Source organism: Oncorhynchus keta, chromosome 34, assembly GCF_023373465.1.
Source record: "Oncorhynchus keta strain PuntledgeMale-10-30-2019 chromosome 34, Oket_V2, whole genome shotgun sequence".
In the NCBI taxonomy this organism is placed as follows: domain Eukaryota; kingdom Metazoa; phylum Chordata; class Actinopteri; order Salmoniformes; family Salmonidae; genus Oncorhynchus; species Oncorhynchus keta.
The window spans coordinates 37,237,483-37,261,935 of NC_068454.1; the positions used below are offsets into that span (position 1 = coordinate 37,237,483).

Here is a 24,453-nt window from a genome sequence, read left to right on the forward strand (position 1 = left end):
CTCTACCACATGACAAGCTCACCAATGAAATTTGAAAATGGCCTTGAGACGCAGCCTCTTTTCCCATCACATGGACGAATTGACTCATGGCTGGGAGGCAGACGTGGTCAACAGCGACACCTAGAACACGGACTTGAAATTGATTCCAAGACTGACAAAGGACATCTTGAACATTTAGCCTGTTCTCTTTGCTTGGCATGAAACAAAATCAAAGCTGATGTGCATGGTCTTAACCTGAAAATAATGTACAGTTGCATCAAGCTCCAATGCCCATGCCTTGACAACTTTGAACACCTTTAACACCATTTCAGTTCACGACTAATAGGTAATCTACTCACTTTTACAGGCTATAGAACTACTAAAGCCAATCCTTTGACATGAACTAAAAATAATGACGGTGTAGTGATCAAAATCTGGATAGAAAAATCCATTTTACAGGAGGTAATTAAACAATTACGACCAAAATTAAAAACAAATATGACTATTATAGGCCTATATTTTTTTTTTGTCGTTGAATTCTTAATTAAACAGCGTCTGGTTTAAGTAGGATGTTATTCTCTCAAAATGAAAATGCAAGGAAAGCCTACACAGAGGTGATATCGATTACCCGGTTCAATTTTTTTCAGAACAATTGTAATAGCATTTGAATGCCTGCTCTGGGTATGGCGCACGTAGTTTCTTTGTGACCTATATGACGGAATAGGAAACTAATACATTTTAATAACAATCCACGACAGCTCAACACACACCTTTTCTCAATTCCGCATCTCACATCGGTTTAGCAGGTCCACGTTTTCAAATAGGTAGATGATGTGGTTTTTTTTTTTACCCAGTGAAATAGCAATGAATTCACAAATCAACAAGTATACAGAAACAGATTATTTGCTGAATACGACTACTAATTGTATTTAGAGGACGCCATTATTGACACTCTGAATAGGCCTACCTCAATGAGCCAAGTTTGTGCACGTAGATTCCTAAACAAAATAAATATGGGAGGAAAGTATCAGCCTATAGATTATATCTAATAGGCTATATATTTATTTGTGGCCTATGTACATTTGTTTCATGATGTTTCCTGAAATGTAAGCATCGATTTTTGTAAATGAACCTATGATAGCCTACATACCTGTAAATGAACCCAAATACATTGCATGCACGCGTAAGGGGAGCATTGTTTTTTAAACATGATTTCAACAATGAGAGCGCACATCCAAGGACGTCCAACAACAGCCTAGCCCTACGTCTGAAGCTTAACCTTCAAGGTTGTAGGCCAAAAACAATGCTTCAGGTCAACCCTAATATGAAGATGCTTCAAATGCACGTTTGAGAAATCTAACATGTAAGCTCGATCGAAAGAAAAGTGTGAAAGATGACAATATAAGGAATTAATTACAAGTGCGATATATAGGTGTAGGCTGCTCCAATATATGTCTAAATGAACAATAGCCTCAAATAGAATTTGCTCTCTAAAATATTTTTTAAGTTATAAATGTCCTATACGGATATACATGCCAAATGGTCAATTACGCAAAAAAATGCAGACATACAATATGCTTCTATTAAACATAGAACATGAACAACTCACGTTTTAGGATAAGTTACGAATTCACCACTGTGCCATGTGTTGTTTTTAACTTCAGGAATGCAACATCAAAACCATCCAGGTGTTCTGACCGTGATTATAGGGCATTTAATAATTAAGCAAATCATTCCGTCAACATACAAACCCATGGTCTATTCAACATGGTAGGTTTGCACGTCCCATTTTAAATCATCCTTTTGCCCTATCAGGTAAAATCGGTTGAAATGATTAGACATCATATTTACTAGATAAGGCTTTAACGGCCGTCCAAATCGAAATACCTAGTTTAATGCATCGATAATGCACACGACAATTTCAGTCTAACCAGGGTTGATTGAGGAATCCAGAGAGGTCATGTGCCTTATTCCATCATGTAACAAGGATTTAATTACTTTAGGGTTTCCTTGGAATGGAAACGAAGTTTAACCCAGCATTATTTCAAGTCATGTCCAATATATGCCAGGGTCAAGTTGGCCTTGGTGTCTTCTATAGGCCTACGATATACAAATCCACATAGTTAAAGCTACTGTTTAATCCACTTTTAAAATGGTGGCGTTAGGAACAGTGATATTGACCCTTTGATTGCAATGCATGGAATGCATGAACGAAACAAAGTCTGCTTGGGCTATTGTGTTTTCATTTTATTTTAATTAAGATACGTTTACCAGAAGGAAGTCAAGTCAAAAAAGACAGCCAGATCACCGAACGTATGCTATATTCTATCACCAAACCACAAACAAGAACATTTACAAGCCTTTCAATAATATTCCAGACCACAGCTGTAATTCAACCTATGTGTGTTTTCATGCACAAACTCAGACCGAAACTTGCTACACGTCTGCCCTCGTGTGGTTAGAATAGGAACGAGCAGTCCTGCACATTTGTCTGCATAAATGTTTTCTTCCCCAACTAGGCCTATTTCTTGAACCAAAAACCCAATAAAAATGTTAAATCAAAAGACTGACTGATATGTGTGTGTTTGCGACTTATTTCCTACAGCTAGGAGTACAATTATAATGATCAGATACAGTAACATGTCCAACATGGCATGCCTATTAGACCACCTGGGCCTACATTTTTCTGCGGAAAGAAAATCATTGCGCGATGCTAAAAGTGAAAAAAATCACTGGTCACAGAAATATTTAGGCTTATTTAGGATGACACACTGGTCGACTGGTTCACTTTCAGTACACTGCAGTGCACTGCCTCACTTTGTTAAATTCTAGCACACGAGGGACCTATCCGTGGATTCGAATTAAACCTTTGATTATGACACATGTTTTTGGTTTCAGTGTTGTTACTTAAGCTAAACTATATTATACTCTTGTAAGACTGTAGAAGTCGTGCGTAACTACCACATCAGAAGATTGCGGATGATTTCATGAATATTGCATTAGGCTAAATGTAATGCAACATCTTAATTGGTTAGTATGTATAAGACAGTTATCAACTTCAAACAAGAAACTGTATCCCTGAATCTGCTTACTTTTCATACAGGAAAACTCACTGCTTCGCAGCCATATTGGAATCCTACTGCAATGCAGATATCATTCAGGAGGCGTCGTTTTTCAAGACATCAGCCAAAAGGCGCCAATAGCCTAGTTATTAATAAATAAGTGATAGGTGACGACATTGAAGTTATACGGGAAATTCAAAGGCAGGGAAGAACATTTATTAATTCAATTAACAATAGGCTATTTGATACAAATAATTAAAACAATTATACTAAATACACCACTTTTTTAAAGCTGCCAAATCAAATCATAGGGTTTGGGTTTTCTTCGCTTTTATGTTAAATATGAAAAATAAAAAAATATATACTATAAATGCTTATATAAAGTAATAGATCGTTTTGATCGTGTACATTTTGCGTTCCTTTAAATTCAATAGCCTGACAAGTAAACAGTAGCCTACTGCATTCTTCTAGACTATTTTGGGGTAGGGCCGCATTTGGAGTGGCCAGAGGGTCCAATAGCCCCCAATTTAGACATTTACAGCTAGTTTTTAGTATACTGTCTAGACGGTTCAAGGTTTAGAAAACCGCCTAAGTGTAAGACAAAATAAAGGGAATAAAAGGTCTAGTCTAAACTTTGAAGTTGAAGCAAGTAAGAGGCGCTACTGCTTGGCTATAATAACAGGAAATGCACTGTGTAGTCCTGTGGCCTACTGATATAACTACTAGTGCCAGTGCAATTGGTCATTTACAAATATATCAGATTGCTTTGACAAGAGCATCCCTATAGTACAGTCTGAAAAACCTTGTTGAATTGTATGAAATTATGCATAACTGTTTTTCTATGCCAAATGTGGATCCTGACCAAAGTTATACGAAATTAGTTCGTTGTGATTGCAATTACACGAGGTAACGCATAACTACATTTGCCATGTGTACTTTATTTTGATATCACATAACCACAATATACATCACATGCTTCTACTAAATGCATACATAATTCTACTATTATAAATGACTTATTGTAGCCTACTTGACTGATTAATCTACTCAAAGTACGCGTTGCTTACTGCAATATTTTAAAATCCAAACGCCACCATGTAAACTTAAATAAATAAAAAAGATATGCATAGTCTAGAGATTATAATTAATTAGTATAATGATATACAAATGGACATTATGACGAGGTCTCCTGGAGGATTTCTTCACTAGATTGAATCGTATTTTAAATAACAGGATTCATGTGTTCATTGAGGTAAGTATTTATGTGACAGATGCCAAGAGCCTTGCATAGATAGATCCAGCCTGTTTGCAATGTTCATTATGCTGTGAGGTGTTTCACCTTCTGTTTTTTTGATAGATTATGAGATGTCCCCCAAAAAACTCTTTATTCAATCTGTTGTGAAGCATTTAGCAACTATTGACTCCAAATGCGTAGGGTTCAGAATAAGGGATTCCCAGTGAAATACTGAAGCCGGTCCCGGTTGAGCTTTTTCTCTTTCATTCTTCTGTTCTGGAACCAAATCTTCACCTGTCGATCTGTCAGGTTTAACATCCTTGACAACTGGAGCCGCTTCTCCTTGTTTATGTACACATTGAAAAAGAATTCTCGTTCAAGTTCTCGGATCTGGTATTTGGAGTAGGGGCATCTCTTTTTTCTGGACTTTGAAGAACCTAAACAAAGACCAAACACTTTATTTACTACAAACATGTAGTACAATGTAGTTCAGATCAAAGTTGGCTCAATGCTAGTCAGTAAAGAACATAATTAACAAGTTAGCCGAGTAAAAAGATCATCGTCCCGCATGCATCCACAAACACACAAGCAGATATGCTCGTGCACGCGCGAGTGAGTGCGCGCGCGCACACACACGCACACACTTTGAGTCAATGTCTGTCCTACACGGTTATTCTCTAAATTATAGGTAAACCATTAATGCAGTCAAAGAAAACCTCTTCACATAGCCTAGGCCTGTAGCCTACGTAGGCTATCCTCTATCTCGAATATTGCAGGTTTGCCTACATCTCTGTTTATATCATTATTTTATTACTTTGTAAATGCATTGTCATAAACAAATAGGCCTAATAAACATGTTTGCATTGTAATTTACACCATGCAAGCGAATCAGAGAACTTTAATTAAATCAGAAAACACAACACATCCGAAATATTGCAGTACAGCTCACCTAAACTGCTTTCCCATCGTAAATATTTTAACAACAGAAAAGTAAATCTTATTGGGGTATATAAAACCTTTGCATGCTTATAAAGGGGCACATAAAATCGGACCGACAAAAAAGTAGTGGACTTACTATAACCCCATTTAATGCTTGTACCTACTTGGGCCGTTGTTCTTGTCCCCAGCGCAGTTTGATATCGAATAATCATCTTCGTCTATGTCCTCAGTTGGGTCTCGTATAGACTCCTCAGATGTAGGCCTATCTGAAGTCTGTTTATTACACGCAGCATCTCCGGGGAGACTGGAGTGTGTCTTTTGTTTTGAGTCGTCAGGGTTGGGCTTCTCAGAGTTAACCGTCTCTAAGAACTGATCGAACCCTTGTGGAAGAACCCCATTTCGGCCGACATTTGTGAAGAAATTGCATGGCGAGCTCGTACCGCCGTGATGGCCGTACAAGGAATCATTTTTGAATATCATTTCCGCCCTGTTCGACGACTGGATTAAGTCTCGGTGCATTATCTCGTCCGTTGAGTAGTAAGACGCGTAATTGCCCCTGTAATGCCATTTGTTTGAGTGATCCAGTCCATAGTCTCTGAAAGACACTTCTCGAACAGGTTGGACTTGAGCTATGTTGGAAGAATAAGGAAAATTTATTTGACACGAAGTAGTCTGGGGTAAAAACGAGGAGACTGAAGAAAAATCAGGCGCCGAAACGTAATATGTACAACTCGGTAAATACATATTTGACGCACAGTTGCCACGCTCATCGTACTCCGCCATCTCTCCCCTTCACCCTTTTGCTATAGCGAAATAGAATTGGCAGCTTGAGTGTGTTAAACTTTGTCTATCTATTGCACCATAGGCGCGTGGAAAGGACCCGCGAGGGAGAAAAAATCGGAAACGTAGGCTGACGTGCAATTCATCTTTATCGATTCTCGAGGTAATTGTGTCATGTGATCCGGTTAAGGAATTACCATATATCAATATCAGTCATTAAGAACTGTCTGGAGCAACTCATGTGAGCGCACACGAGAGTTCATTGGTTGCCTGGATTCAGAAGCAACTCATATGTAGATCTGCGCTCGCCCTCCGAAATAGACATTACTAAACAATCCCTGAGATATTTCATCAATGGGTTATTGCAATAGAATTCGAGTTAAAGAATGGCAAACCCATGTATTCCATGCAAGCCCTATATGTGCGCACTATTATGAAAGTAGGACATTTATGCATCATGGTAGTTGAATACACATTAAGAAATACTTGTAGTTGACCTCCCCTTGGAGTCCAAGTTAAAGGGCACAGAATGTTCCCTCGTGCACAGTCTACTTCGCATCGAATACTATACACACAATTTTAACATTAGCCTACAATTACGCACAAGTTACGCGCGTAATAACTTGGACGGATAGATAAAACAAAAGTACATTTTTTAACGCTCGTGCCTCAACAATACAAACAAATACACAAAATGCACCAAAACAAACTTCACAAACCTAATCTCAAATTATATTTCATAATCCAGATAGGATACCAAAAACACAGAAAAGGTGAAAGGTAGAAAAGAAAAACATGAAGAGAACGAAAACAAGAAAGAGAGACATATAAAGACAATTTAATTATAGAGAAAGATTAGGACTAAGTGGGGAAAATATACTTTTCTGATTTCAATATCAACTATATTTTGACTCGCTTCCATTATATTTCCAGGCCCTATATTGTCTCCGAGCATTCATATGTTTTGTATTTTCCGATTTCAGAAACATATCCAGGCCTGAAAAAGTGATACATTGATTTTTTTTACCTGGTATTTCGCCCCAAATCCAGAATCGTTCATTTTCCTCGTACATATGTAATTAGTGGTTATCCGGAAAAGATATTCCAAAACGTAAATTAAAAATAGAAGCGTCATCAGCATGATTGGCTGCAGGAAGGCTTTGCACTGCCAAGTACAAAACATCTCTGCTGGCTTTGACCGTCTGCGGTCTGAGACGATGTGCACCAAGCAATCACCAATAACGTCGGCACTCAAATCATTTTATTGCACAGACAAAAGGAAGTGTTCTAGTTTAAGTGTATCTTGTAGCTGTTGGAGGAAAAACACTATGGTGGGTGGCGATTACTTTGTGCTTTAGACATTTTGAAACCGTAGCCTGAGAAATGTCTAGCCTACTTTCAACAGTATTTTAGAAGATAGTCTACAGGAGTTTCATTTTCAAGTTACACAATTTTTCACTTTACGCATAGAAATACATATTCCTATTAAATAATATAAATAACGTGAAAGGAAAGTAAACAGTATAGCATTCAAATCCCTAACTAATTAGATCTCTAATTATTTGCACGGATAAAAATCTACACAAAAGAATCTACGTTTTTTTCGACAGGCCCAGGTTTATTTTGTAGTTGAACAGGAACACAATACTGAATTATTTTTGGGGGGCACTAAAAGTAACAAGTTATATATTTAGATCCTCAAACACACACGAAAAGCATAGTAGGCTATAGCATATATAAATAACCCCGAGAACAATAATAACACATGATGTTTGAGCGTTGCTGTTTGGACTGAAAAACTTGGCCCAAATGCAAATGTTTTTACAATGACACGTTTTCCATTCAGTCTCCCGGAATGCTCGTGTTATTTTTCTATATATTGTACTACAGTGAATTATCATTATTTCTATTAATCTTCCAGTGAAAAATAAACCGTGAAAAACACACGAGTTAATACAATGTTAAAAAGTAATTACGCACAAATTACCCAGAAAGAATTTCCAAAAACTGGGAGCTTCACAAAGATGAGAGAGTACTGTACATGCTACCCATGTACTAACTATATCAAAACAACATTATCTAGTCCTATACTACCAACAGTAGCATAATGCAAAAGAGATTGCTTTGGCAATGAATACAGGTTGGTTGACAACGCAACAATGAGTAACCTGCCCTTGTAGACAAAATGGGCGATTTGGGCCTTGTTTTCACGCCCGTCTCATGCGGATGTGTCATCAAATAGATAGAGTCCTTCTTGCAAATACCACGTCTTTAAACACACAAAAACAAAAATCATTTGATTGTTGTTGTTTTCATGCCAAAATGAGTTTGAGTGCGTATTTTGCAACGCAAGATTACACACTAACTTGACCTTAACTTTGTTTTGGCGCCCTCCTATTTTGAGAGCATGAGCAGACGTCATCTGGCATAAGAATACCTTGCTGGACCAAAAAGCCACCCCATTCCCCTTTGATCGCATTAAAACAATGGGATTGTAAACTAGCAAATATGATTTCAGAGTCATAAGGTAAATAACGGAACATTAACAACAAATGTTTAGCTATGGGCCATTCTGAAGCATTTCAATGCTAGATTGTTTATAACAGTTAGGCCTATAGCCTCCTGCGTCCCTGATAGCCAACTAGAGATGACAATATATCCAGTGATGTAAAGCACTCAAGTAAAAATACTTTAAAGTACTACTTAAGTAGTTTTGGGAGGTATCTTTACTTTACTATTTATATTTTTAACAACTTTTACTCCGCTACATTCCTAAAAAACTGATGTAGGTTTTACTCCATACATTTTCCCCGACACTCAAAAGCAGTCCTTACATTTCGAATGCTTTGAAGGATCTGATATGGCAGACTCTTTGAAAACAAATGCTTAATTTGTAGATGAGGTCTGCGTTTTGAAGTGTGCCCCTGGCTACAAGTAAATTAGAAAAACAAGAAAATCGTCCCATCTGGTTTCCTTAATATAAGGAATTTGAAATTATTTATTCTTTTACTTTTGATAGTTAAGTATATTTGAGCAATTTCATTTACTTTTTATACTTAAGTAGGCTATATTTAAAACCAAATAGTCTACTTTTAGAATTTTACTCAAGTAGTATTTTACTGGGGGACTTTCACTTGGGTCATTTTCTGTTGAGGTATCTTTTACTTTTAATCAAGTGGTATTTTTTCCACCACTGAATATATCCTACAAGTTACTCCCTCGAAAACCCCAAAACCATTTATACATTTAACAATCAATTAATTCGTGTAAGGTAGGCTATTAAATTGAATATTTACAAGCAAACAAAGCGGTAAAGGTCATAGGCTAAGGAGTGAGAGCGATCATATTCAGTAAGTAGTCAATTCCTGTAGGTCTGTTTCGGGAATAGCCTAGCCTATATGTGTCGATGTGCCGCTTGAATAAATAGATAATACAAACATGTAATCGTAGCAGTAGGTACTGCGGTATACTAAGTGGAATCCACATAGGCCTAACTATGCAGTAAACGATACCCTACGTGTACGTGCTGGACAGATATGATGAAATTGCACCACAAGTGTTATAGTGGCATTTTGAGCAATGCATGTAGCCTCAAATGTCAACACAAATGTGCACATGTACCTGCATATACATGTACACCAAGTCGTCATGGAATTGTATGCGTCGATACTAATATCACACGTGATATGTGCCAGTAAACTGTTCTAATGATTCATAAACTGGACCCCCAATGCAGTTATAGGCCTACAGAGAATACTAGAGCCACCCAAGTGCCTTGAATGCAGCAGAAAAATGGAGGCTGCGTTATGCACCATTACGCAAACTCGAACACACCAAAAAAATAAGACAAAAACACATTTATTGTGTTGAATTAGATAGACATGCAAACACATTTAAAAAATAATAATAATCCAAAACACATTTCATGGTTCATTTTTCCAACGACAAAAACACGAACTTGAGCTTGGACGAGCAATTGTGAAGGCCTCGTAGAAGGACTGATCACAGATATGAGCAATATACATTTCTAACCGTATAATCATTGTGTATTTCGTCAACACAATAAGCCTACATAACTTATACATGTATTAAGATTCAATTATAAATAACATTCGTAGCCCAGAAACAAATTTTAAAAATGAACGCTTGCATAGCCTGCCTATATTAAAAACAATCATCCATTGACATTGCCATACCTTATTATACGCTCAGATATAGTGTGTGAGTCGTTGAATAAAATCATTAGGCCAAGAGGTATCCTATTGACCTAAATCGCATGCTTTACAAACACTCAAACACAAGTTCAATTACGTGACTTTCAGAAAATAAATAATGCTTTCTTCATCACCAACTACCTAATAATACAAGGCCAATATTAACAACAACTCACAAGCTCAGTTGTTTGTATAACCATCCAAAATATACAATAAATCGTTCTTAAAATTAAAATAAATGATAGGCCTATAACTATTATTGCCAAGATCAGTGGCTCAGGATTGAAGTGGCTGCGCTTGTCTGAACCGAAGCCACACGAGGTCATTATTAAGACCTAAGGCTCTCAGTACATGGAAAATGCATGGTCACGCATCATCAGCCTCTTCTTTTTCATTCTGCGGTTCTGAAACCATATTTTGACTTGTTGATCACTCAAGTCCAGTCTTTCAGAGAGTTCCTTCCTTTTTTGCCTGTTTATGAACTCGTTCATCATATATTCGTTCTCAAGTTCAGCAAGCTGTGGCTTTGTGTATGGTTTTCTCTTCTTTCTGGGTTTCACTTGTGAAGAGCACCAGGGTGCATCTGGAGAAAGATAAAAAACAGTCCTTAGCAACTTGTGGATACACTTGTGGATCTCCCACACTTGGTAAAAAAAAAACTAAATTATATTTTCGAGAATCCAGAAGCATGTAGGATTGGTCTGCAATTATCATTGTGTAAACATCAAATGTAACAAAACAAGAACTATGATTTGGAGGTGAAATAAGTAGTCTCGACATACAGTTTAGAAACCGTTAAAAGTATCTTACCAAGAGAAAATGACGCCCTGGCACCTGCATTACTTGAAGATGGTTGAATTGTGGGAATTGAATGGGCCGACTGCTTGAAGCCGGCGGCACTTGCCTGGTTGGTGGGATTCAGTTCGTGTTGTGCCCCGGAATTATGTGACCGTCTATCCAAGTTCGAAAATTCATATTTTGAGCTACCGAAATTGATAACTCCATGTTCACCAGAAAAGGCCTGCGCATGTCTAGCAGGTTCTTCTGGCTTGTGGTTTACATCCTGAAAGTAGTATTTATTGGACTCGTCAAGTGGTCCCTTGTTGTGGTTGTTGGGATTAGTATTTACAGGGACTGAATTTGATAGAAACGGCGGAGAGTAGCCACTGAAGGCGCGGCTCTGAGGCGGAGATGTGCACGAACTTGGGGAAGTCCACGGGAGCGAGCACACCTCTCGCCTGTTGTAGGAAATCTGATGCAGCCCAGAGAGATGAGCTCCATTGCCCCGCAGGTTGGAAAAATATAACGACTCCGGGGTAGGAAAATTCAACAAAGAACCAACATAGCCAGAATTCAGAAGATTGCGCTCACACATTTCCATGGAGCTCTCTCAAACGCTTCTTACAACCCTTTTTAGAGACTCCTAATGAATAAAGGGAAGGTAATTGTTGATTTGCTCATACAGTGTCACGTGATATGCAAAACATGTTGTTCAGTCCCACCCTTGGCCTTAATACTGCAAGGCAAGATATTCCATAAGGTAATGTTATGCAAGAGTAAAATAAAAAATACATAGCCTATATGAGAAATACAAATGGGAGTGTTATTCTCGTAGGGAAATTATATACAGTATCGTCAAATGGAAAGGTGTTGGTTAGATGGCTCTATCAAAATCAAAGAGATCGTTTCCAATGCCAATATATTATTATAAGGTAATGTTGCTAGGTTGCTAAACTATGATGATACTGATTATTGTTATAATTGAAAAACAATTGGCTATATGTTCAATGCAAGACAATGTAATTTACGCAAAACATGCTCAAGTTGAGAGATGATATAGCTAGCTAGGCTGGTCTATGTGAAGTGACTAAGATTTAGCTACAATTACAAGGCAGCAGTGTAAACAAAAACGTTCGATAAAATAACCAAGATTAACATAGACATATGGATACTTTTCTGTGAAGGCTATTCCTAAAACGATCTATAGGGCTCACAAGTCATTGACGATTGACAGACAGGTACGGCTGCTACAAGTCCAATAACCACCACTATATTATAGCCTATGCGGTATTATTTTTTTCATACAATCTCAAAGCCATAATACCAATTCTACTAACGAACGATTCTTCCCCTGTTCACAATTCATGGATATAGGTCTACACATACCACTCTATAGTTTAGTAACAGTTTAGTGTATTGCAAAGTAACACACAAAAAATAGGCCTGCAATGGTTCAAACAAAACTGTAGCCTCGCATAGGCCTACCTTTAAATGAATTGCTTCTGAGAAGACCATAGTATAATAAGGAACGAATAACTATATTGGAAATAATAATAGATAGCCTACTATAGTCTTATTTAGCCTACCCTTTGTGCCATCTGAAAAATACAAATTATTTTTGGGCCTATACGCTATGATTCATTTTTTATAAATGAAAAATTATATGAACGGATTTTTTGTTCAAACTTTCAGGCTATTATCTCTTGACATATAGGCTACAGTAAAGACATTTCCCCTTTTTGTACTTTTAATTTACAACCCTGGTTATACATATGTAAGCAACTGGATTAGACTAGACTACATAAATATATATTGTTATCAATTTCACAAGATAAATGACTAGCTTCCCGATTCCTATAATATCGATATTAGCATAGCATACTCTAAACTGTTGTTTTCATACTGGCCCTTGACACATATCTAGATCAGTCATCTTACCTAGGCTAACTAATACTTATCCTTTAGTTTTCCCAGCAAAGCTAGACAGTCAGGATCTTCGGACTCGAGAAATGACATTTGTAAACGCTCCGTCTCCGGAAAGAAAGGCGACAGCGTGGCCTCCCATCTTTTACGAGTCTAGTAAATTTAAGAATACCCTAAAACGACATTCTTTTTAGCCACTCATAGAAACTAAGGACCAAAATATGTTGTACGCATATTGCAAAAAAACAACGTTTTACTGAAAGCGTTTAATATTGGTATAGTTCAAGGTCAATGTCCAGAGAGCTCAGATTAAGCAAAAACAAGTCCAAGTGCATGTTTGGTGTAGTTTCTTGGCAGAGGCGATTGTTCGCGGATTTACAACAAAGAATCGTCTCTGATGTCCTTTCTTGAAAGATAATGCATGCAACTTTTCATGTGGGTGGATCACTCCGTAAGATAATAGCCAACAGCACTAAACACTTCAGTTCAGACGTATGTTTTATATGAACTCTCGTCGTTTTCTGTGCCTCCGTGGGTGGGTGAATGTTCAACTCACACCAAATGGTAGGTTGTTATATTTTCATTAAAAATGTCCCCAAACCGACTATGATTTTTCAGCATATAGAATATAACGATTTTCAATGAACTTGTTAATTTTATTCGCAATAAAATTGTTTTTCAATTCAGTTTTTTGTTTTAAAGAAAATCCCTCTGGTGGAGAAATTGCGTGATGAAACCAGTAGATGGCGAAACGAGTCCATGAATAGTTGCAATTGTATCGTTCATTCCTTTGAGTGAGAGCATAGTATTTACAATAGGTCAGAATGAAAATGTATATAAAATTGTCATAAACAATGATCATGAAAATGTTTTGATTGATTGATAAATGCTATTGATATAGACCTTAAGCCTACCTATTGATAAACACCCGCAGTTCTCGTGGAATTATGGAATTGGTTCCCTCGCGATGGCCTACATACCGATATGACTTTCTCTTAGACCCTATATAGTAGCCGATGTGTAATTAGTAAGACCTGATTGTAAACATTCAGCTAATTCTGCGTGGTGGAAATGTCTCTTTTGAGTTGAATGTTTGCTTTATATCCGTTACACAACAAATAAAATATTACTATATATTTGAAATGATATGATCAAAGGGGCCTAATCGCACAACTTTCAGTAGGCTTACGTGCAAGTATATAGGCCTATAGGACTGCATACCCTCACAGCCACATAGCTAAAATTGGAATGTTGTTAGACCATATATATGACAAGCACACTTAGTGTTTAAGAACGGACTTGATACGTCTTAGAAATATGAGGGAAAAAAACAATGATTGTCGGGAAATTATTATATTTTATTCACCCAATCATACCTAATTCACCATTTTCTTTGGCAAACATATTTTTACCTGATCAACACAAAATACGTAACTTTTTCGAATAAGCTTTGACCTTGAAACAAATGTTTCCATAACGGAGATTCTCCATTGAGACTGCTTATTAGTCCAGGACTAGCACTGTCAATGGAGAATCTACATTGAGAATCAATGTCAATAGAGATTCTACATTAAGAATGTTTTTTTGTTGTCCAGGACTAGGCTTAACCTTTGTCTGGGGAAACGGACCCCAAATGTAGACCAATCTTTAAAATACATCTAGGAGATTTTATATTCTTACAATATACTTGGAATTTGACCTACATAACCCAACCCTATAATTTCAACAACAAAAGTTTAAGTAAAGAGCAGGATTTTTTTTTCTTTCAGAATTGTACAAATACAATTTCAACATCAGAATATATGATTTAATATAGCTCTAAACAATTGACAGCAGCTTAGTCTATCAGTCAGCACACATTATAACACATGAATATAAATATTTACCTAAATATTGTGAGACTAATACCTGAGACAATTCAGCATTTCATAAATGGTGAAATTAAAAAATCAAGAGAAAGTTTCAAGGTCTCTATCTTTTGACATAAGCTTCTTGTTTTTGACACGACGATTTTGAAACCATATTGTTACTTGTCTCTCAGACAAGTTGGTGGAAGAAGCTATCCGTTGTCTTTTCTCCTTGGTAATAAACTTGCAAATGGTGTACTCTCGTTCAAGTTCCTTGAGCTGTAGTTTCGTGTAGGGCACCCGTTTCTTCCTCCCACGTAAGTATGAAGTGCAGACATCTGGCTGGTTCATTACTGCTTCCTCTACAAGTATGGAACAAGAAGACAGTTCATGTTTCGAGAAGAGGAAAACAAATTACCACTAAATGTAATTTACAGTTAATAGTGTGGTCTTTATGTGTAGGACATTCACTGACAAAAACAAAAAAACATAGGCTACGTGAAGACTTTGTTAATTATTCTTCTGGATTCCTCGGTTGGGTTAAACTGATCAAGTCAATTAAAAACAGACTAAAATGCAAGTGGGTGAAGTAATAGTTTAAAAAAAAAGAGGTTAGAATATATATAACCTACCTGTGAGGAATGACTTCCAGAATTGCGAGCCCTGCTTCTGTTCTCTGGCATAATACAGTGGATTGCTCCAACTATTAGCCCAGTTCAATTGCTGATAGGCCTCATGCCTCGGATCTCCAGGACCAGCCCTTGTTACAACAGGTACATCAATGTATCCAGGGATTCTTGGGTAAAGACCTTGGTAAACATTTCCAAAGTCTCTCAGTCTGGACTGCATTTCACTGCAGTGTATGTTGGAACTTGAAACCCCTGAGAAATGCATTGGTTTATCTGATGAGTGTCCAGATAGAGACGCCTGAGAAGTAGGTTTCATCACACCCCGTTGGAATAGATTGCTGTCAGGGATTGTGCAACCATAACAACTGCTCCCCAAATGACAGTCAAATGTGAGTGACGCATTTGTGGCTACTGTAGAAAGAGGTGAATATGGTTTAAGAGATTCTAAGCCAAAAGAGTTTGGTTTGTCCGAAATTGTGTATACCATTACTCCTGGTACAGACCGGCTTGGGTTAGTCCTGGGAGCAGTGGAATAAAAATTTCTGCGATGGACAGAAGTGATATTATCTCCCAAGCCCTCCATTTCAGTTTGACGAACTGCCAATGCAACTTTTCTCGGTGAAAACTTCACATAGTCCCCTCAGATCCAGAACGTATTGCTTTGCAGTGCATGAATGCAAAGCAAGGATGAATACAAATAACCCTTTCGGTTTTTTTTGTTGCCTGACTGATTACAGAACTGTGACAACTAAATGTGGTTGGTCGGTTGCTTTCACGTGACATGCAAATATATATGGCTCATGGCTCTTCTGAGTACTAGGCTATTGTGGTTTTGTTTTGGACAAGAATATTTGTAAAATATTGGAGAATGTTAAACATTTAACAGCATACGCAGGATTCCAAAATGATCAATGAAAGAAAAAAACGTCAATACACTTGAATATCAAATAGGCAATGCTTATAGCGTAAAAAAATATTCTTAACGACGGTTTTGTTAACAACTATAACAATAGCCAATGTGTTTGTATCAATGTCAGCTTTTATTTCACTGAAAATATAGGCCTACAATTCCATTTATAATGTTATCGTTGCCAACTCCTGAAAATTTCCCACGGGTGAACCAATCCAATCATTTTCACGGGTGAAATAAATCCTACATTGAACAAAAGAACAAAACCAGAACAGAAAAAATAGACATTATTATCTGACAACGTATATCTGTATACCTATGCCCACTTGTTAAACATGCAGGGAGGAGTCTATATTTGAAAACTGTTGCAGGCTTTGTATTGACTTCCTTAGTTATTCTTGAAATGTTTATATCAACATATTTGCATGTAATTATAATGAGAAACGTCACTAAGGTATATTCAAAATAATTCCATAATTTAGCAATATATGCCTTAACACCTTTTTAACTTCGTGTTAAATACAATTAATGATTGTTATAGGCTACAATGATCACAATATAGGCCTTCACATTTTTACGACTAATAATATATGTTTAACATAAAGTGGCTATTGGATATAGTTTTCTTTCGTTGGGGGTAGTTTTGTCCTACTCCACAAACCATGGTGCCAACATTTGATTGAAATAGGAGTCTAACAAGAATATAAGTCTACCACTCCTCTATAAATAGGCCCATATTCTAAAATTGTAGTAATATAATCATGTCATTTCAACAATTATTGGATCCTTATACAAACCTTGACATCCATGTCACTATATAATGAATAATCAGCAAATAATTTAAATTAAGTCTTAGAAATGAATTTAGGCAATATACAATTTCAGTAGAAACCAGTACCCTAGGCCTAAGTCTGCTCTAGTTTACCCCATATAGTAAATAGTCAGTAAAGACACCCAACTGATTCAAAAGCCTATTGACAAATTAGCACAAAATGGAAACGCTATTGCACTTGAACATCACTCTTGAACTTGCTGTCTGGACGTAACAATGTAGGCCTGATGGTAGACATTTCCCCCATCTAAAAGCCTGTGGACACACAAAGTTGCATATTTCAAATAAAGTACATTCTTAGAAAAAAAAAGGTTATTTGGGGTTATATATAGAACCTTTCGGTTATTTTGACGAGATGAAAGACCCCTTTACTAAAAAAGGTTATATATATTAACCTGAAAGCAAAGAAGCTTGAGGGTTTCATCCCTTTCCCAGAGTGTAATGTGGATTTTAGCCAACAACAGAAAACAAAAGCTAACACAGTCATATCAAACTCTGAAATGACAGCTAATTAGCTGCCTTTTCACTTGTTTTAGTGTTGTTGTTGTTTTGCATTGACAGGTATATCCATATTGATGATGCTGCTGCGTGATTTCTCCTGGTCAGAAAACAGGCAGGGGGAGATCGAAATCATATTTTGCAACATTGTTGCCGAGGTCTAAGTGGCAGACAGCAAGGTGCATACAAACCTCTGCTGTTGCAAACTAAATGCTACACAGAAGCAAGAGAAAATAATGCTTTTAATAAAAGTATACACTCTTAGATTAAAACAAAAATAATGGCGTTCTATATAGGCATCAACGGCCATTCCAGCATGAAGACGCAAGAGCAAGGTTGTTGCAAATACCCTAGCAATATGCACGTCATTTTTACATTTCTTAAGTTAAGCAAAGTTGATTATTTAATTGAAACACATTGGGCCATAATCATATAATGAACTAAAGGCTAGGTAGATAAGGTTATTTCAGAATCAGCTGACGCTAGACAGGAAAACGTTTATGGGATAGGCTTCTTTAATTAGCCACTTTAGAAGATAGCTAAGCTAGCTAACTATTACAAATAAATGTACATGTTTGTTATTGAATATGCCAAATAGAGCTATTGACTATAGCATGACATTATCAATGATCTAATTGTTACTTTATTTCAGTATTTCAGTGTTGAGCCAGATGAGGGAACTATGTTTCATGAAGGCATTATTGTTGCTGACCTCTGTTGCTGACCTCTGTTGAACGCATGTGGTGGGCAATGGGCTGACTGAAAGGAGGTACGTAGCTATCTGAATTATTTATAGTAAATTATTTAGAATAAGTCTTGGTGATTCAATTGCCTAGTTAATCATTAGCCTACATTACTTTTAAAATAGTATCTATGTTTTGCTGTCTGACAGTAACCCACCTATCAGAGACAGAGGATCTCTCTTTCTGCGGCTGCTGACAACAACTGCATGTAAATTGTTCTTCTACATCCTAATAATTATACTGTATCTGCGTAGCATTTTGTCTTCATTTTAGCAGATGAACACATGATTTTGCTCATTTTTTCTTCTTAGGAACCAGCCAGGCAACAACTCATAAGCTACTGTAGGCCTACTGTTCCGTAAAGAAGTCTGTCAGAGTTGGTACCAAGATTGACATAGGTTATCATTCAAACAAAGATCCCTCCCTGGCCATCAGTGAATATTTCCAAACTACAGTATGTTTGCATAGATGAGGTAAAGATGTCAATGGAACTCGACCAAAACAATGGAAATGCCATTTAAACGCATTTGGGAAAGATGCTGTGGGGGAAAGATCCAACATCTCCTCATTTCCCCCCAGGGGCATCATGCATACCAAAAATCTGAGTGGGCACAAAGTACTTGAAGATGACTGGGGGGTGGTCAGTAGGGGGGCTACACCCCCGGTCCGTAAATTTGAGAATTTTGAATTTTTCAAAGACCTGAAACAGCTTCTTCCTGCAATCTAGAGTCATACTCATTCGATTTAATTCTATGTAAAAACATTTTTTTTCTGCATATCTCTGCATACCTCTTGAGCTGTCTGTGTCCTCCTGACTGGTGTTTTTTTTTTAATAAACTAAATATGCTTCGCTGCATCTCTGCTGAAATCTGGGTAAAAGATTGAAAGGAATGTGAGTCTTATTCAGTACATTTAATTTTCTAAAGTCTACCAACCTTGCCAGCAGGCATGCCAGCTAAGATAGAGTAGCTAGCTTGTCTAACTAACTTGATTGATAGCCTGAAATGGCTTTTTGACAACTAATTATAGGGTTGGGAGATTGGGAACCTATCTTGACTAGCTAAAGCCAACTTCATAAAATTGCTAAGTGGCTAGTAGTATTCCAAACAGATATTGGTTATTATTATTATTTTAACAGGACAAATCTGAGGGGACAAGTGCCCCTGTGCCCCCTATGGGCATGACACCTCTGTTGTCCCCCATCAAATTTTGTCTACTATTATTTATATGTGTATTCAACACTATGTTGAGGTAAAATATCTGAGTATAATGCTTGAGTGGATGTCAGTCCCAATACACATTCATGTCTTTTACAAAGGGAAACCCAGCCTCTAGCTGCCCAGTGACGCAAGCTAAATGCCTTCTATGCTCTCTGCGAGGCAAGCAACACTGACCTATGCATGAGAGCACCAGCTGTTCCAGATAACTGTGATCACACTCTCCATAGCCGATGTGAGTAAGATTTTTAAACAGGTTAACATTCACAAGGTCACAAGGCCATACGGATTACCAGGATACATACTCAGACTATGCGTTGACCAGCTGGCAAGTGTCTTCATTTTCAACCTCTTCCTGACCCAGTCTGTAATACCTACACCATAGTCCCTGTGCCCAAGAAAGCCAAGGTAACCTGTCTAAATGACTATTGCCCCATAGCACTCACATCTGTAGTCATAAAATTATTTGAAAGGCTGGTCATGGCTCACATCAACACCATCATCCCAGACACCCTGGATCCACTGCAATTCATATACCGCCTCAACAGTTCCACAGATGATGCAATCTCTATTGAACTCAGCGTTCAACACCATAGTGCCTTCCAAGCTCATCACCAAGCTAAGGAACCTGGGATTAAACAGCTCCCTCTGCAACTGGATCATGAACTTCCTGACCGGCCACCCCCAGGTGGTGAGTGCAGGCAATAACACATCTGCCACGCTGTCTTATCACAGGCAACAATTAGACAGCCTACAGGGAGGAGGTCATAGACCTGGCAGTGTGATGCCAGGACAACAACCTCTCCCTCAACGTTAGCAAGACAAAGGAGCTGATACTGGATTACAGGAAATGGAGGGCCAAGCACGCCTCCAATCACATTGATTGGGCTGTAGTGGAGCAGGTTGAGAGCTCCTTGTGTCCACATCACATGGTCCAAACACAACAACACAGTCATGAAAAGGGCACGACAAGACCTCTTCCCTCTCAGGAGGCTGTAAAGATTTGGCATGGGCCCTCAGATCCTCAAAAAGTTCTACAGCTGCACCATGCACTTGACTGGCTGCATAACCACTTGATATGGCAACTGCTTGGTATCCAACCACAAGGCGCTACAGAGGGTAGTATGTACGGCCCAGTACATCATTGAGGCCAAGCTCCCTGCCAACCACAACCTCGATACCAGATGGTGTCAGAGGAAGGAACTAAAATGGTCAATGACTCCAGTCACCCAAGTCATAGACTGTTCTCTCTGCTACCGCACAGTAAGTGGTACTGGAGCACCAAATCTCGGACCAAAATGCTCCTGAACAGCTTCTAACCCGAAGCCATAAGACTGCTGAACAGTTAATCAAATGACTACCCGGACTATTTGCATTGACCCCCTTATTTATTTTGAGCAGACTCTCTTGCACTGGTTCTATGCAGATTCACTCTACCCACACACTCACACATACTACACTGACACTCTAATACATAAACACACTCACTCACTCACTCACTCACTCACTCACTCACTCACTCACTCACTCTGCATTGTTGGGAAAGGGCTCGTAGGTAAGCGTTTCACAATAAAGTCTACACCTATTGTATTCGGTGCATGTGGCAAATTAAAATATATTCGATTTGATGTCATCATCGCCAATTAACTGCATTACAGTTAAAAACGACTGACTACCACCACCGATTTCTGTAAGTGTGTATTCATGGAAGCCGAGGGAAGTCAGGCTTCCCCAAAACATGGACCAATACAAACATACAAAAATAATGTTTTGTCTCTCTGTGTTTCATATTTTTCCTTCAATTTGCTAGAGGCTGAATGTATCTCACAGGAGAAAGCATCTGAGCCAGCGAAACAGTGCCCCTCTGTCTCTCTATGTGTAGGCCATCTATCTGATGTTGTCTGGTCCAAACGAGTATGACATTCTTGCCGTCCGCAGCATTGAAGGCAAGGGAAGCAAGTGAGCATCTGGTCTCCCTTAATTAACAAAAAATATATAAAAAATTTGACAATCAGCGTTGAGCTAAACTTAGCGAGCTCAGCTATGAATGGTCCTGGCGCACCAAAAAAAAGTGTCAAGGGAAGCAAACGTGGATGTGGCGTCACTCCTATCAAATCCCATTGAGAGCATAAATCATTCACAGAAAAACTTGAACTGTTGCATCTCATGGTGTTGTTCTCCTCCGTTGGCTAGCTAGCCAGCTAGCTAAAATTAGCCCTTTCCTAAATTAGCCATGGATGGGGATAGTGATTTGGATAGTGGTTTTACTTAATTGTCCATACTGGTCAATGATTATAATGTTGATTCTGATCCAACCATTAAGAGGTTAATTCATACATTGTTGTACCTCTGGCATGAGAGGATGGAAGTTCAATATGTAGCTAGATGTAGAAGGCTAATGCTAACTATTAATGTTGCCCATGAATGGAAGTTAGGCTAGCGAGTAAGAATTTTAGCTAGGTAGCCTAGGACAACAAAAAATACAAGCGTGTACTGTATGACAGAGTGATAAACAGCTTCATAAACATGAAAGAGAGGAGGATGACATTGGCGTTTCTCTGCATGTAGGGTTAGACAACATGTTGTTCTACTTGCACGAACGCGCACGCACACACACGCATGCACACAGAAATCAGAACCATGGACAACCACATCATATTTAGCTTAGCTTACGTTGATTGGACTAAATTGTATTGGGTATGTTTTAGATGTCACTGTATTCGACTAAGCATGATTTTGAAATGTTGAAGTTGAAATGGTGCAGGAATAGTGGAGGCAGCTTCTGTTTTCTTTGCCACTTGCGGTAACTCTGTGGTTCTAAATCAATAGTCGTTTAGTGGTCCAAAAACGTCTGAAAAATGTACTTGCTTGACCATGCTGTAGGTCATGTACAGTCTGTTATTGTACATGTAATATGCTTTGTGGACTTCACTGGACAATGGTTGCTATCGTTTTTTTTTTATAAAACAAGGGTGCCACTGTGTCGTCTTATTGTCTCGGCCTTTAGGCCTATAAATCACAATCGCAAGGCATATGAATTAACAGGTTATAGGGCAAACAACGCAATTATCACAACACAAGTGGTTTTACCTCTATGGTTAAAACACTTCTAAGCCTATATTCCGTCACTATAAGGAAACTGGGCCCAGCCTTCGCCACTCATATGAAACACTGAAAACGGATCTGCTCCTAGTGAGATATTACAACCTGTAGCTGCAAATATGGAGGCGGCTTATTATGCTAACCCAATAATAATACACTAGGCTAAATCACAGATTGCGCACGTCATTGCCCAAATCTTGTCACACATCATTAAACCTATTACAGACAGTACCCTCGTGGAAAAATACAACGCAATATGATTTCAATATGATTTAAATATAGGCCATGTACTTATATTTTAAAGCAGTCATCTAATTTTTCATTTGAAACATATTTTTATCTTTCACTTGTTTGTAACAATTGCAAATACTGTGGCAACTTTGTATTTGTAGTCAACTTCGTTCTAAAGTTATCCGCGGTCACAGTCAGACAGATTGCCTACCTAGCCTAAACATGTTGATTCTATGTTTAGCGTTGTTCGTGTATGAATAAAGTGACGCAGAAAGGCAAAAAAAAACATAAAACGATGCATTTTGGCTGCTCTTACAATCAGTCTGGTTCACTCGTAGATGTGCGACTACTAAAGATACACCGTAATATGGTTCTTAGGCTGATTTTAACGCTTCAAAGGTTCTGTGAAACGAGGCCCAGATTTGTTGAATGTGCGTTATCCCGCCTTCCTTTTTCAATCCCACGGGTCTGCGTTCCATTGATCTCTTTACCGCATCTATATAATTACAATCTCTAAACTATGCTGGTATTATTTTGTCCATAATTGAATTGTTTAATATATTGTAGGCTATTCTTAGCTATAAATATTACTCTTCATTAGAAGTCACAATTCATGAATGGCACCATACATGATTCTATCTGGAACCAATGTTGGTTCTATCTGGAACCATTGTTGGTTCAGTGAAGAAGGATCCCTAGGGTTCTGATCAAAGAACGATATACAAGAGTCCTACATAGAACTTTTAACGGTTTCATATCTAAAACAAGTGATATAACCCTTTTTGGTTCAATATGGAAGCGTTTTTTCTAAGAGTGTAAGGAAAGGTCTGAAACAGGAATCATGCAACACACATCGTAGCTGGACTTCAAAAGTGAAGACGGTTATAGTTCTTTCATATATTCCGTGGTTCTGAAGGCAACAACAGTGTCACAAACATAATATACGTGTCTATGAATATTCAAAACTAGTTGAATTCCTAACCGGTCAACTCAGTCAATGTCGAATTTGAGCTTTGGCTGTGAGTCTCCCGTTTTGGGCACAGTGGTTGCGTTCTGTTAAGCTAATGAATAGGAGACGACTAAACCTTCAACCACACAGACCCCGCTCGGGTGGTAGCCTGCAATGGTATAAAGTCATCACTAGATGGCTCTATCCGTTTGCATGTAAAAGGAATTCCTAAATTGTGGAGATCAGACTGAATATCCACCCAAGTCAAAAGCCAGTTCTAGCGTGTTAGCCACACCTGGCATTAAACGACTTCATTAACTGACTTTCCTTGTTAAATAAAGGTTAAAAAATGTTTTTTTAAAGTATAACTGTTATGATGTCCTTGAAGTTAGGTGGACAAACTCTGCTGTCTCACTTCTCTCAAGTTTTACGAGACACCCGTTTGAGTAGAAGTCAAAACGTTGGTTGGAAAGCACAATTCGAAGTCATTAAGGACAAATTATTATTTTCAATGAAGGCCAAGGAACAGTGGGTTGTCAGCTCGGGGGTTTGAACTTGCAACCTCCCGGTCACTAGTCCAACGG

The 24,453-nt window shown here is 38.1% G+C and overlaps 3 protein-coding genes across 3 annotated transcripts; all 3 read right to left on the bottom strand.

Annotated features, from left to right (window-relative positions):
- Window positions 1-3,419: 3,419 nt before the first annotated feature.
- On the bottom strand, window positions 3,420-6,111 carry hoxd11a (homeobox D11a). The gene is made up of 2 exons (XM_035749119.2): window positions 5,379-6,111; window positions 3,420-4,712 (listed from the first exon to the last, which is right to left on the bottom strand). Exons 1-2 carry the CDS (start codon window positions 5,995-5,997, stop codon window positions 4,480-4,482), a joined length of 852 nt encoding a protein of 283 aa, XP_035605012.1. The 5' UTR covers window positions 5,998-6,111; the 3' UTR covers window positions 3,420-4,479.
- Window positions 6,112-9,842: 3,731 nt separating this feature from the next.
- Window positions 9,843-11,589, bottom strand: hoxd12a (homeobox D12a). Its single transcript, XM_035749120.2, has 2 exons — window positions 11,019-11,589; window positions 9,843-10,791 (listed from the first exon to the last, which is right to left on the bottom strand). The coding sequence occupies exons 1-2, from the start codon at window positions 11,587-11,589 to the stop codon at window positions 10,553-10,555; spliced, it is 810 nt and encodes a 269-aa protein (XP_035605013.1). The 3' UTR covers window positions 9,843-10,552.
- A 3,150-nt stretch (window positions 11,590-14,739) lies between these two features.
- On the bottom strand, window positions 14,740-16,048 carry LOC118366500 (homeobox protein Hox-D13). The gene is made up of 2 exons (XM_035749122.2): window positions 15,391-16,048; window positions 14,740-15,120 (listed from the first exon to the last, which is right to left on the bottom strand). Exons 1-2 carry the CDS (start codon window positions 15,968-15,970, stop codon window positions 14,861-14,863), a joined length of 840 nt encoding a protein of 279 aa, XP_035605015.1. The 5' UTR covers window positions 15,971-16,048; the 3' UTR covers window positions 14,740-14,860.
- Between the last annotated feature and the right edge of the window lie 8,405 nt (window positions 16,049-24,453).

Excerpts from the sequence above, each read along its gene's own strand:
- hoxd11a (XM_035749119.2), bottom strand. The coding sequence starts at position 5,997 with ATGGCGGAGTACGATGAGCGTGGCAACTGTGCGTCAAATATGTATTTA. Across the intron at positions 4,713-5,378 it reads GGACAAGAACAACGGCCCAA|GTTCTTCAAAGTCCAGAAAA; the intron begins GTAGGTACAAGC and ends GTCTTTGTTTAG.
- hoxd12a (XM_035749120.2), bottom strand. The coding sequence starts at position 11,589 with ATGGAAATGTGTGAGCGCAATCTTCTGAATTCTGGCTATGTTGGTTCT. Across the intron at positions 10,792-11,018 it reads CAGGGCGTCATTTTCTCTTG|ATGCACCCTGGTGCTCTTCA; the intron begins GTAAGATACTTT and ends ATCTTTCTCCAG.
- LOC118366500 (XM_035749122.2), bottom strand. The coding sequence starts at position 15,970 with ATGGAGGGCTTGGGAGATAATATCACTTCTGTCCATCGCAGAAATTTT. Across the intron at positions 15,121-15,390 it reads CTGGAAGTCATTCCTCACAG|AGGAAGCAGTAATGAACCAG; the intron begins GTAGGTTATATA and ends CCATACTTGTAG.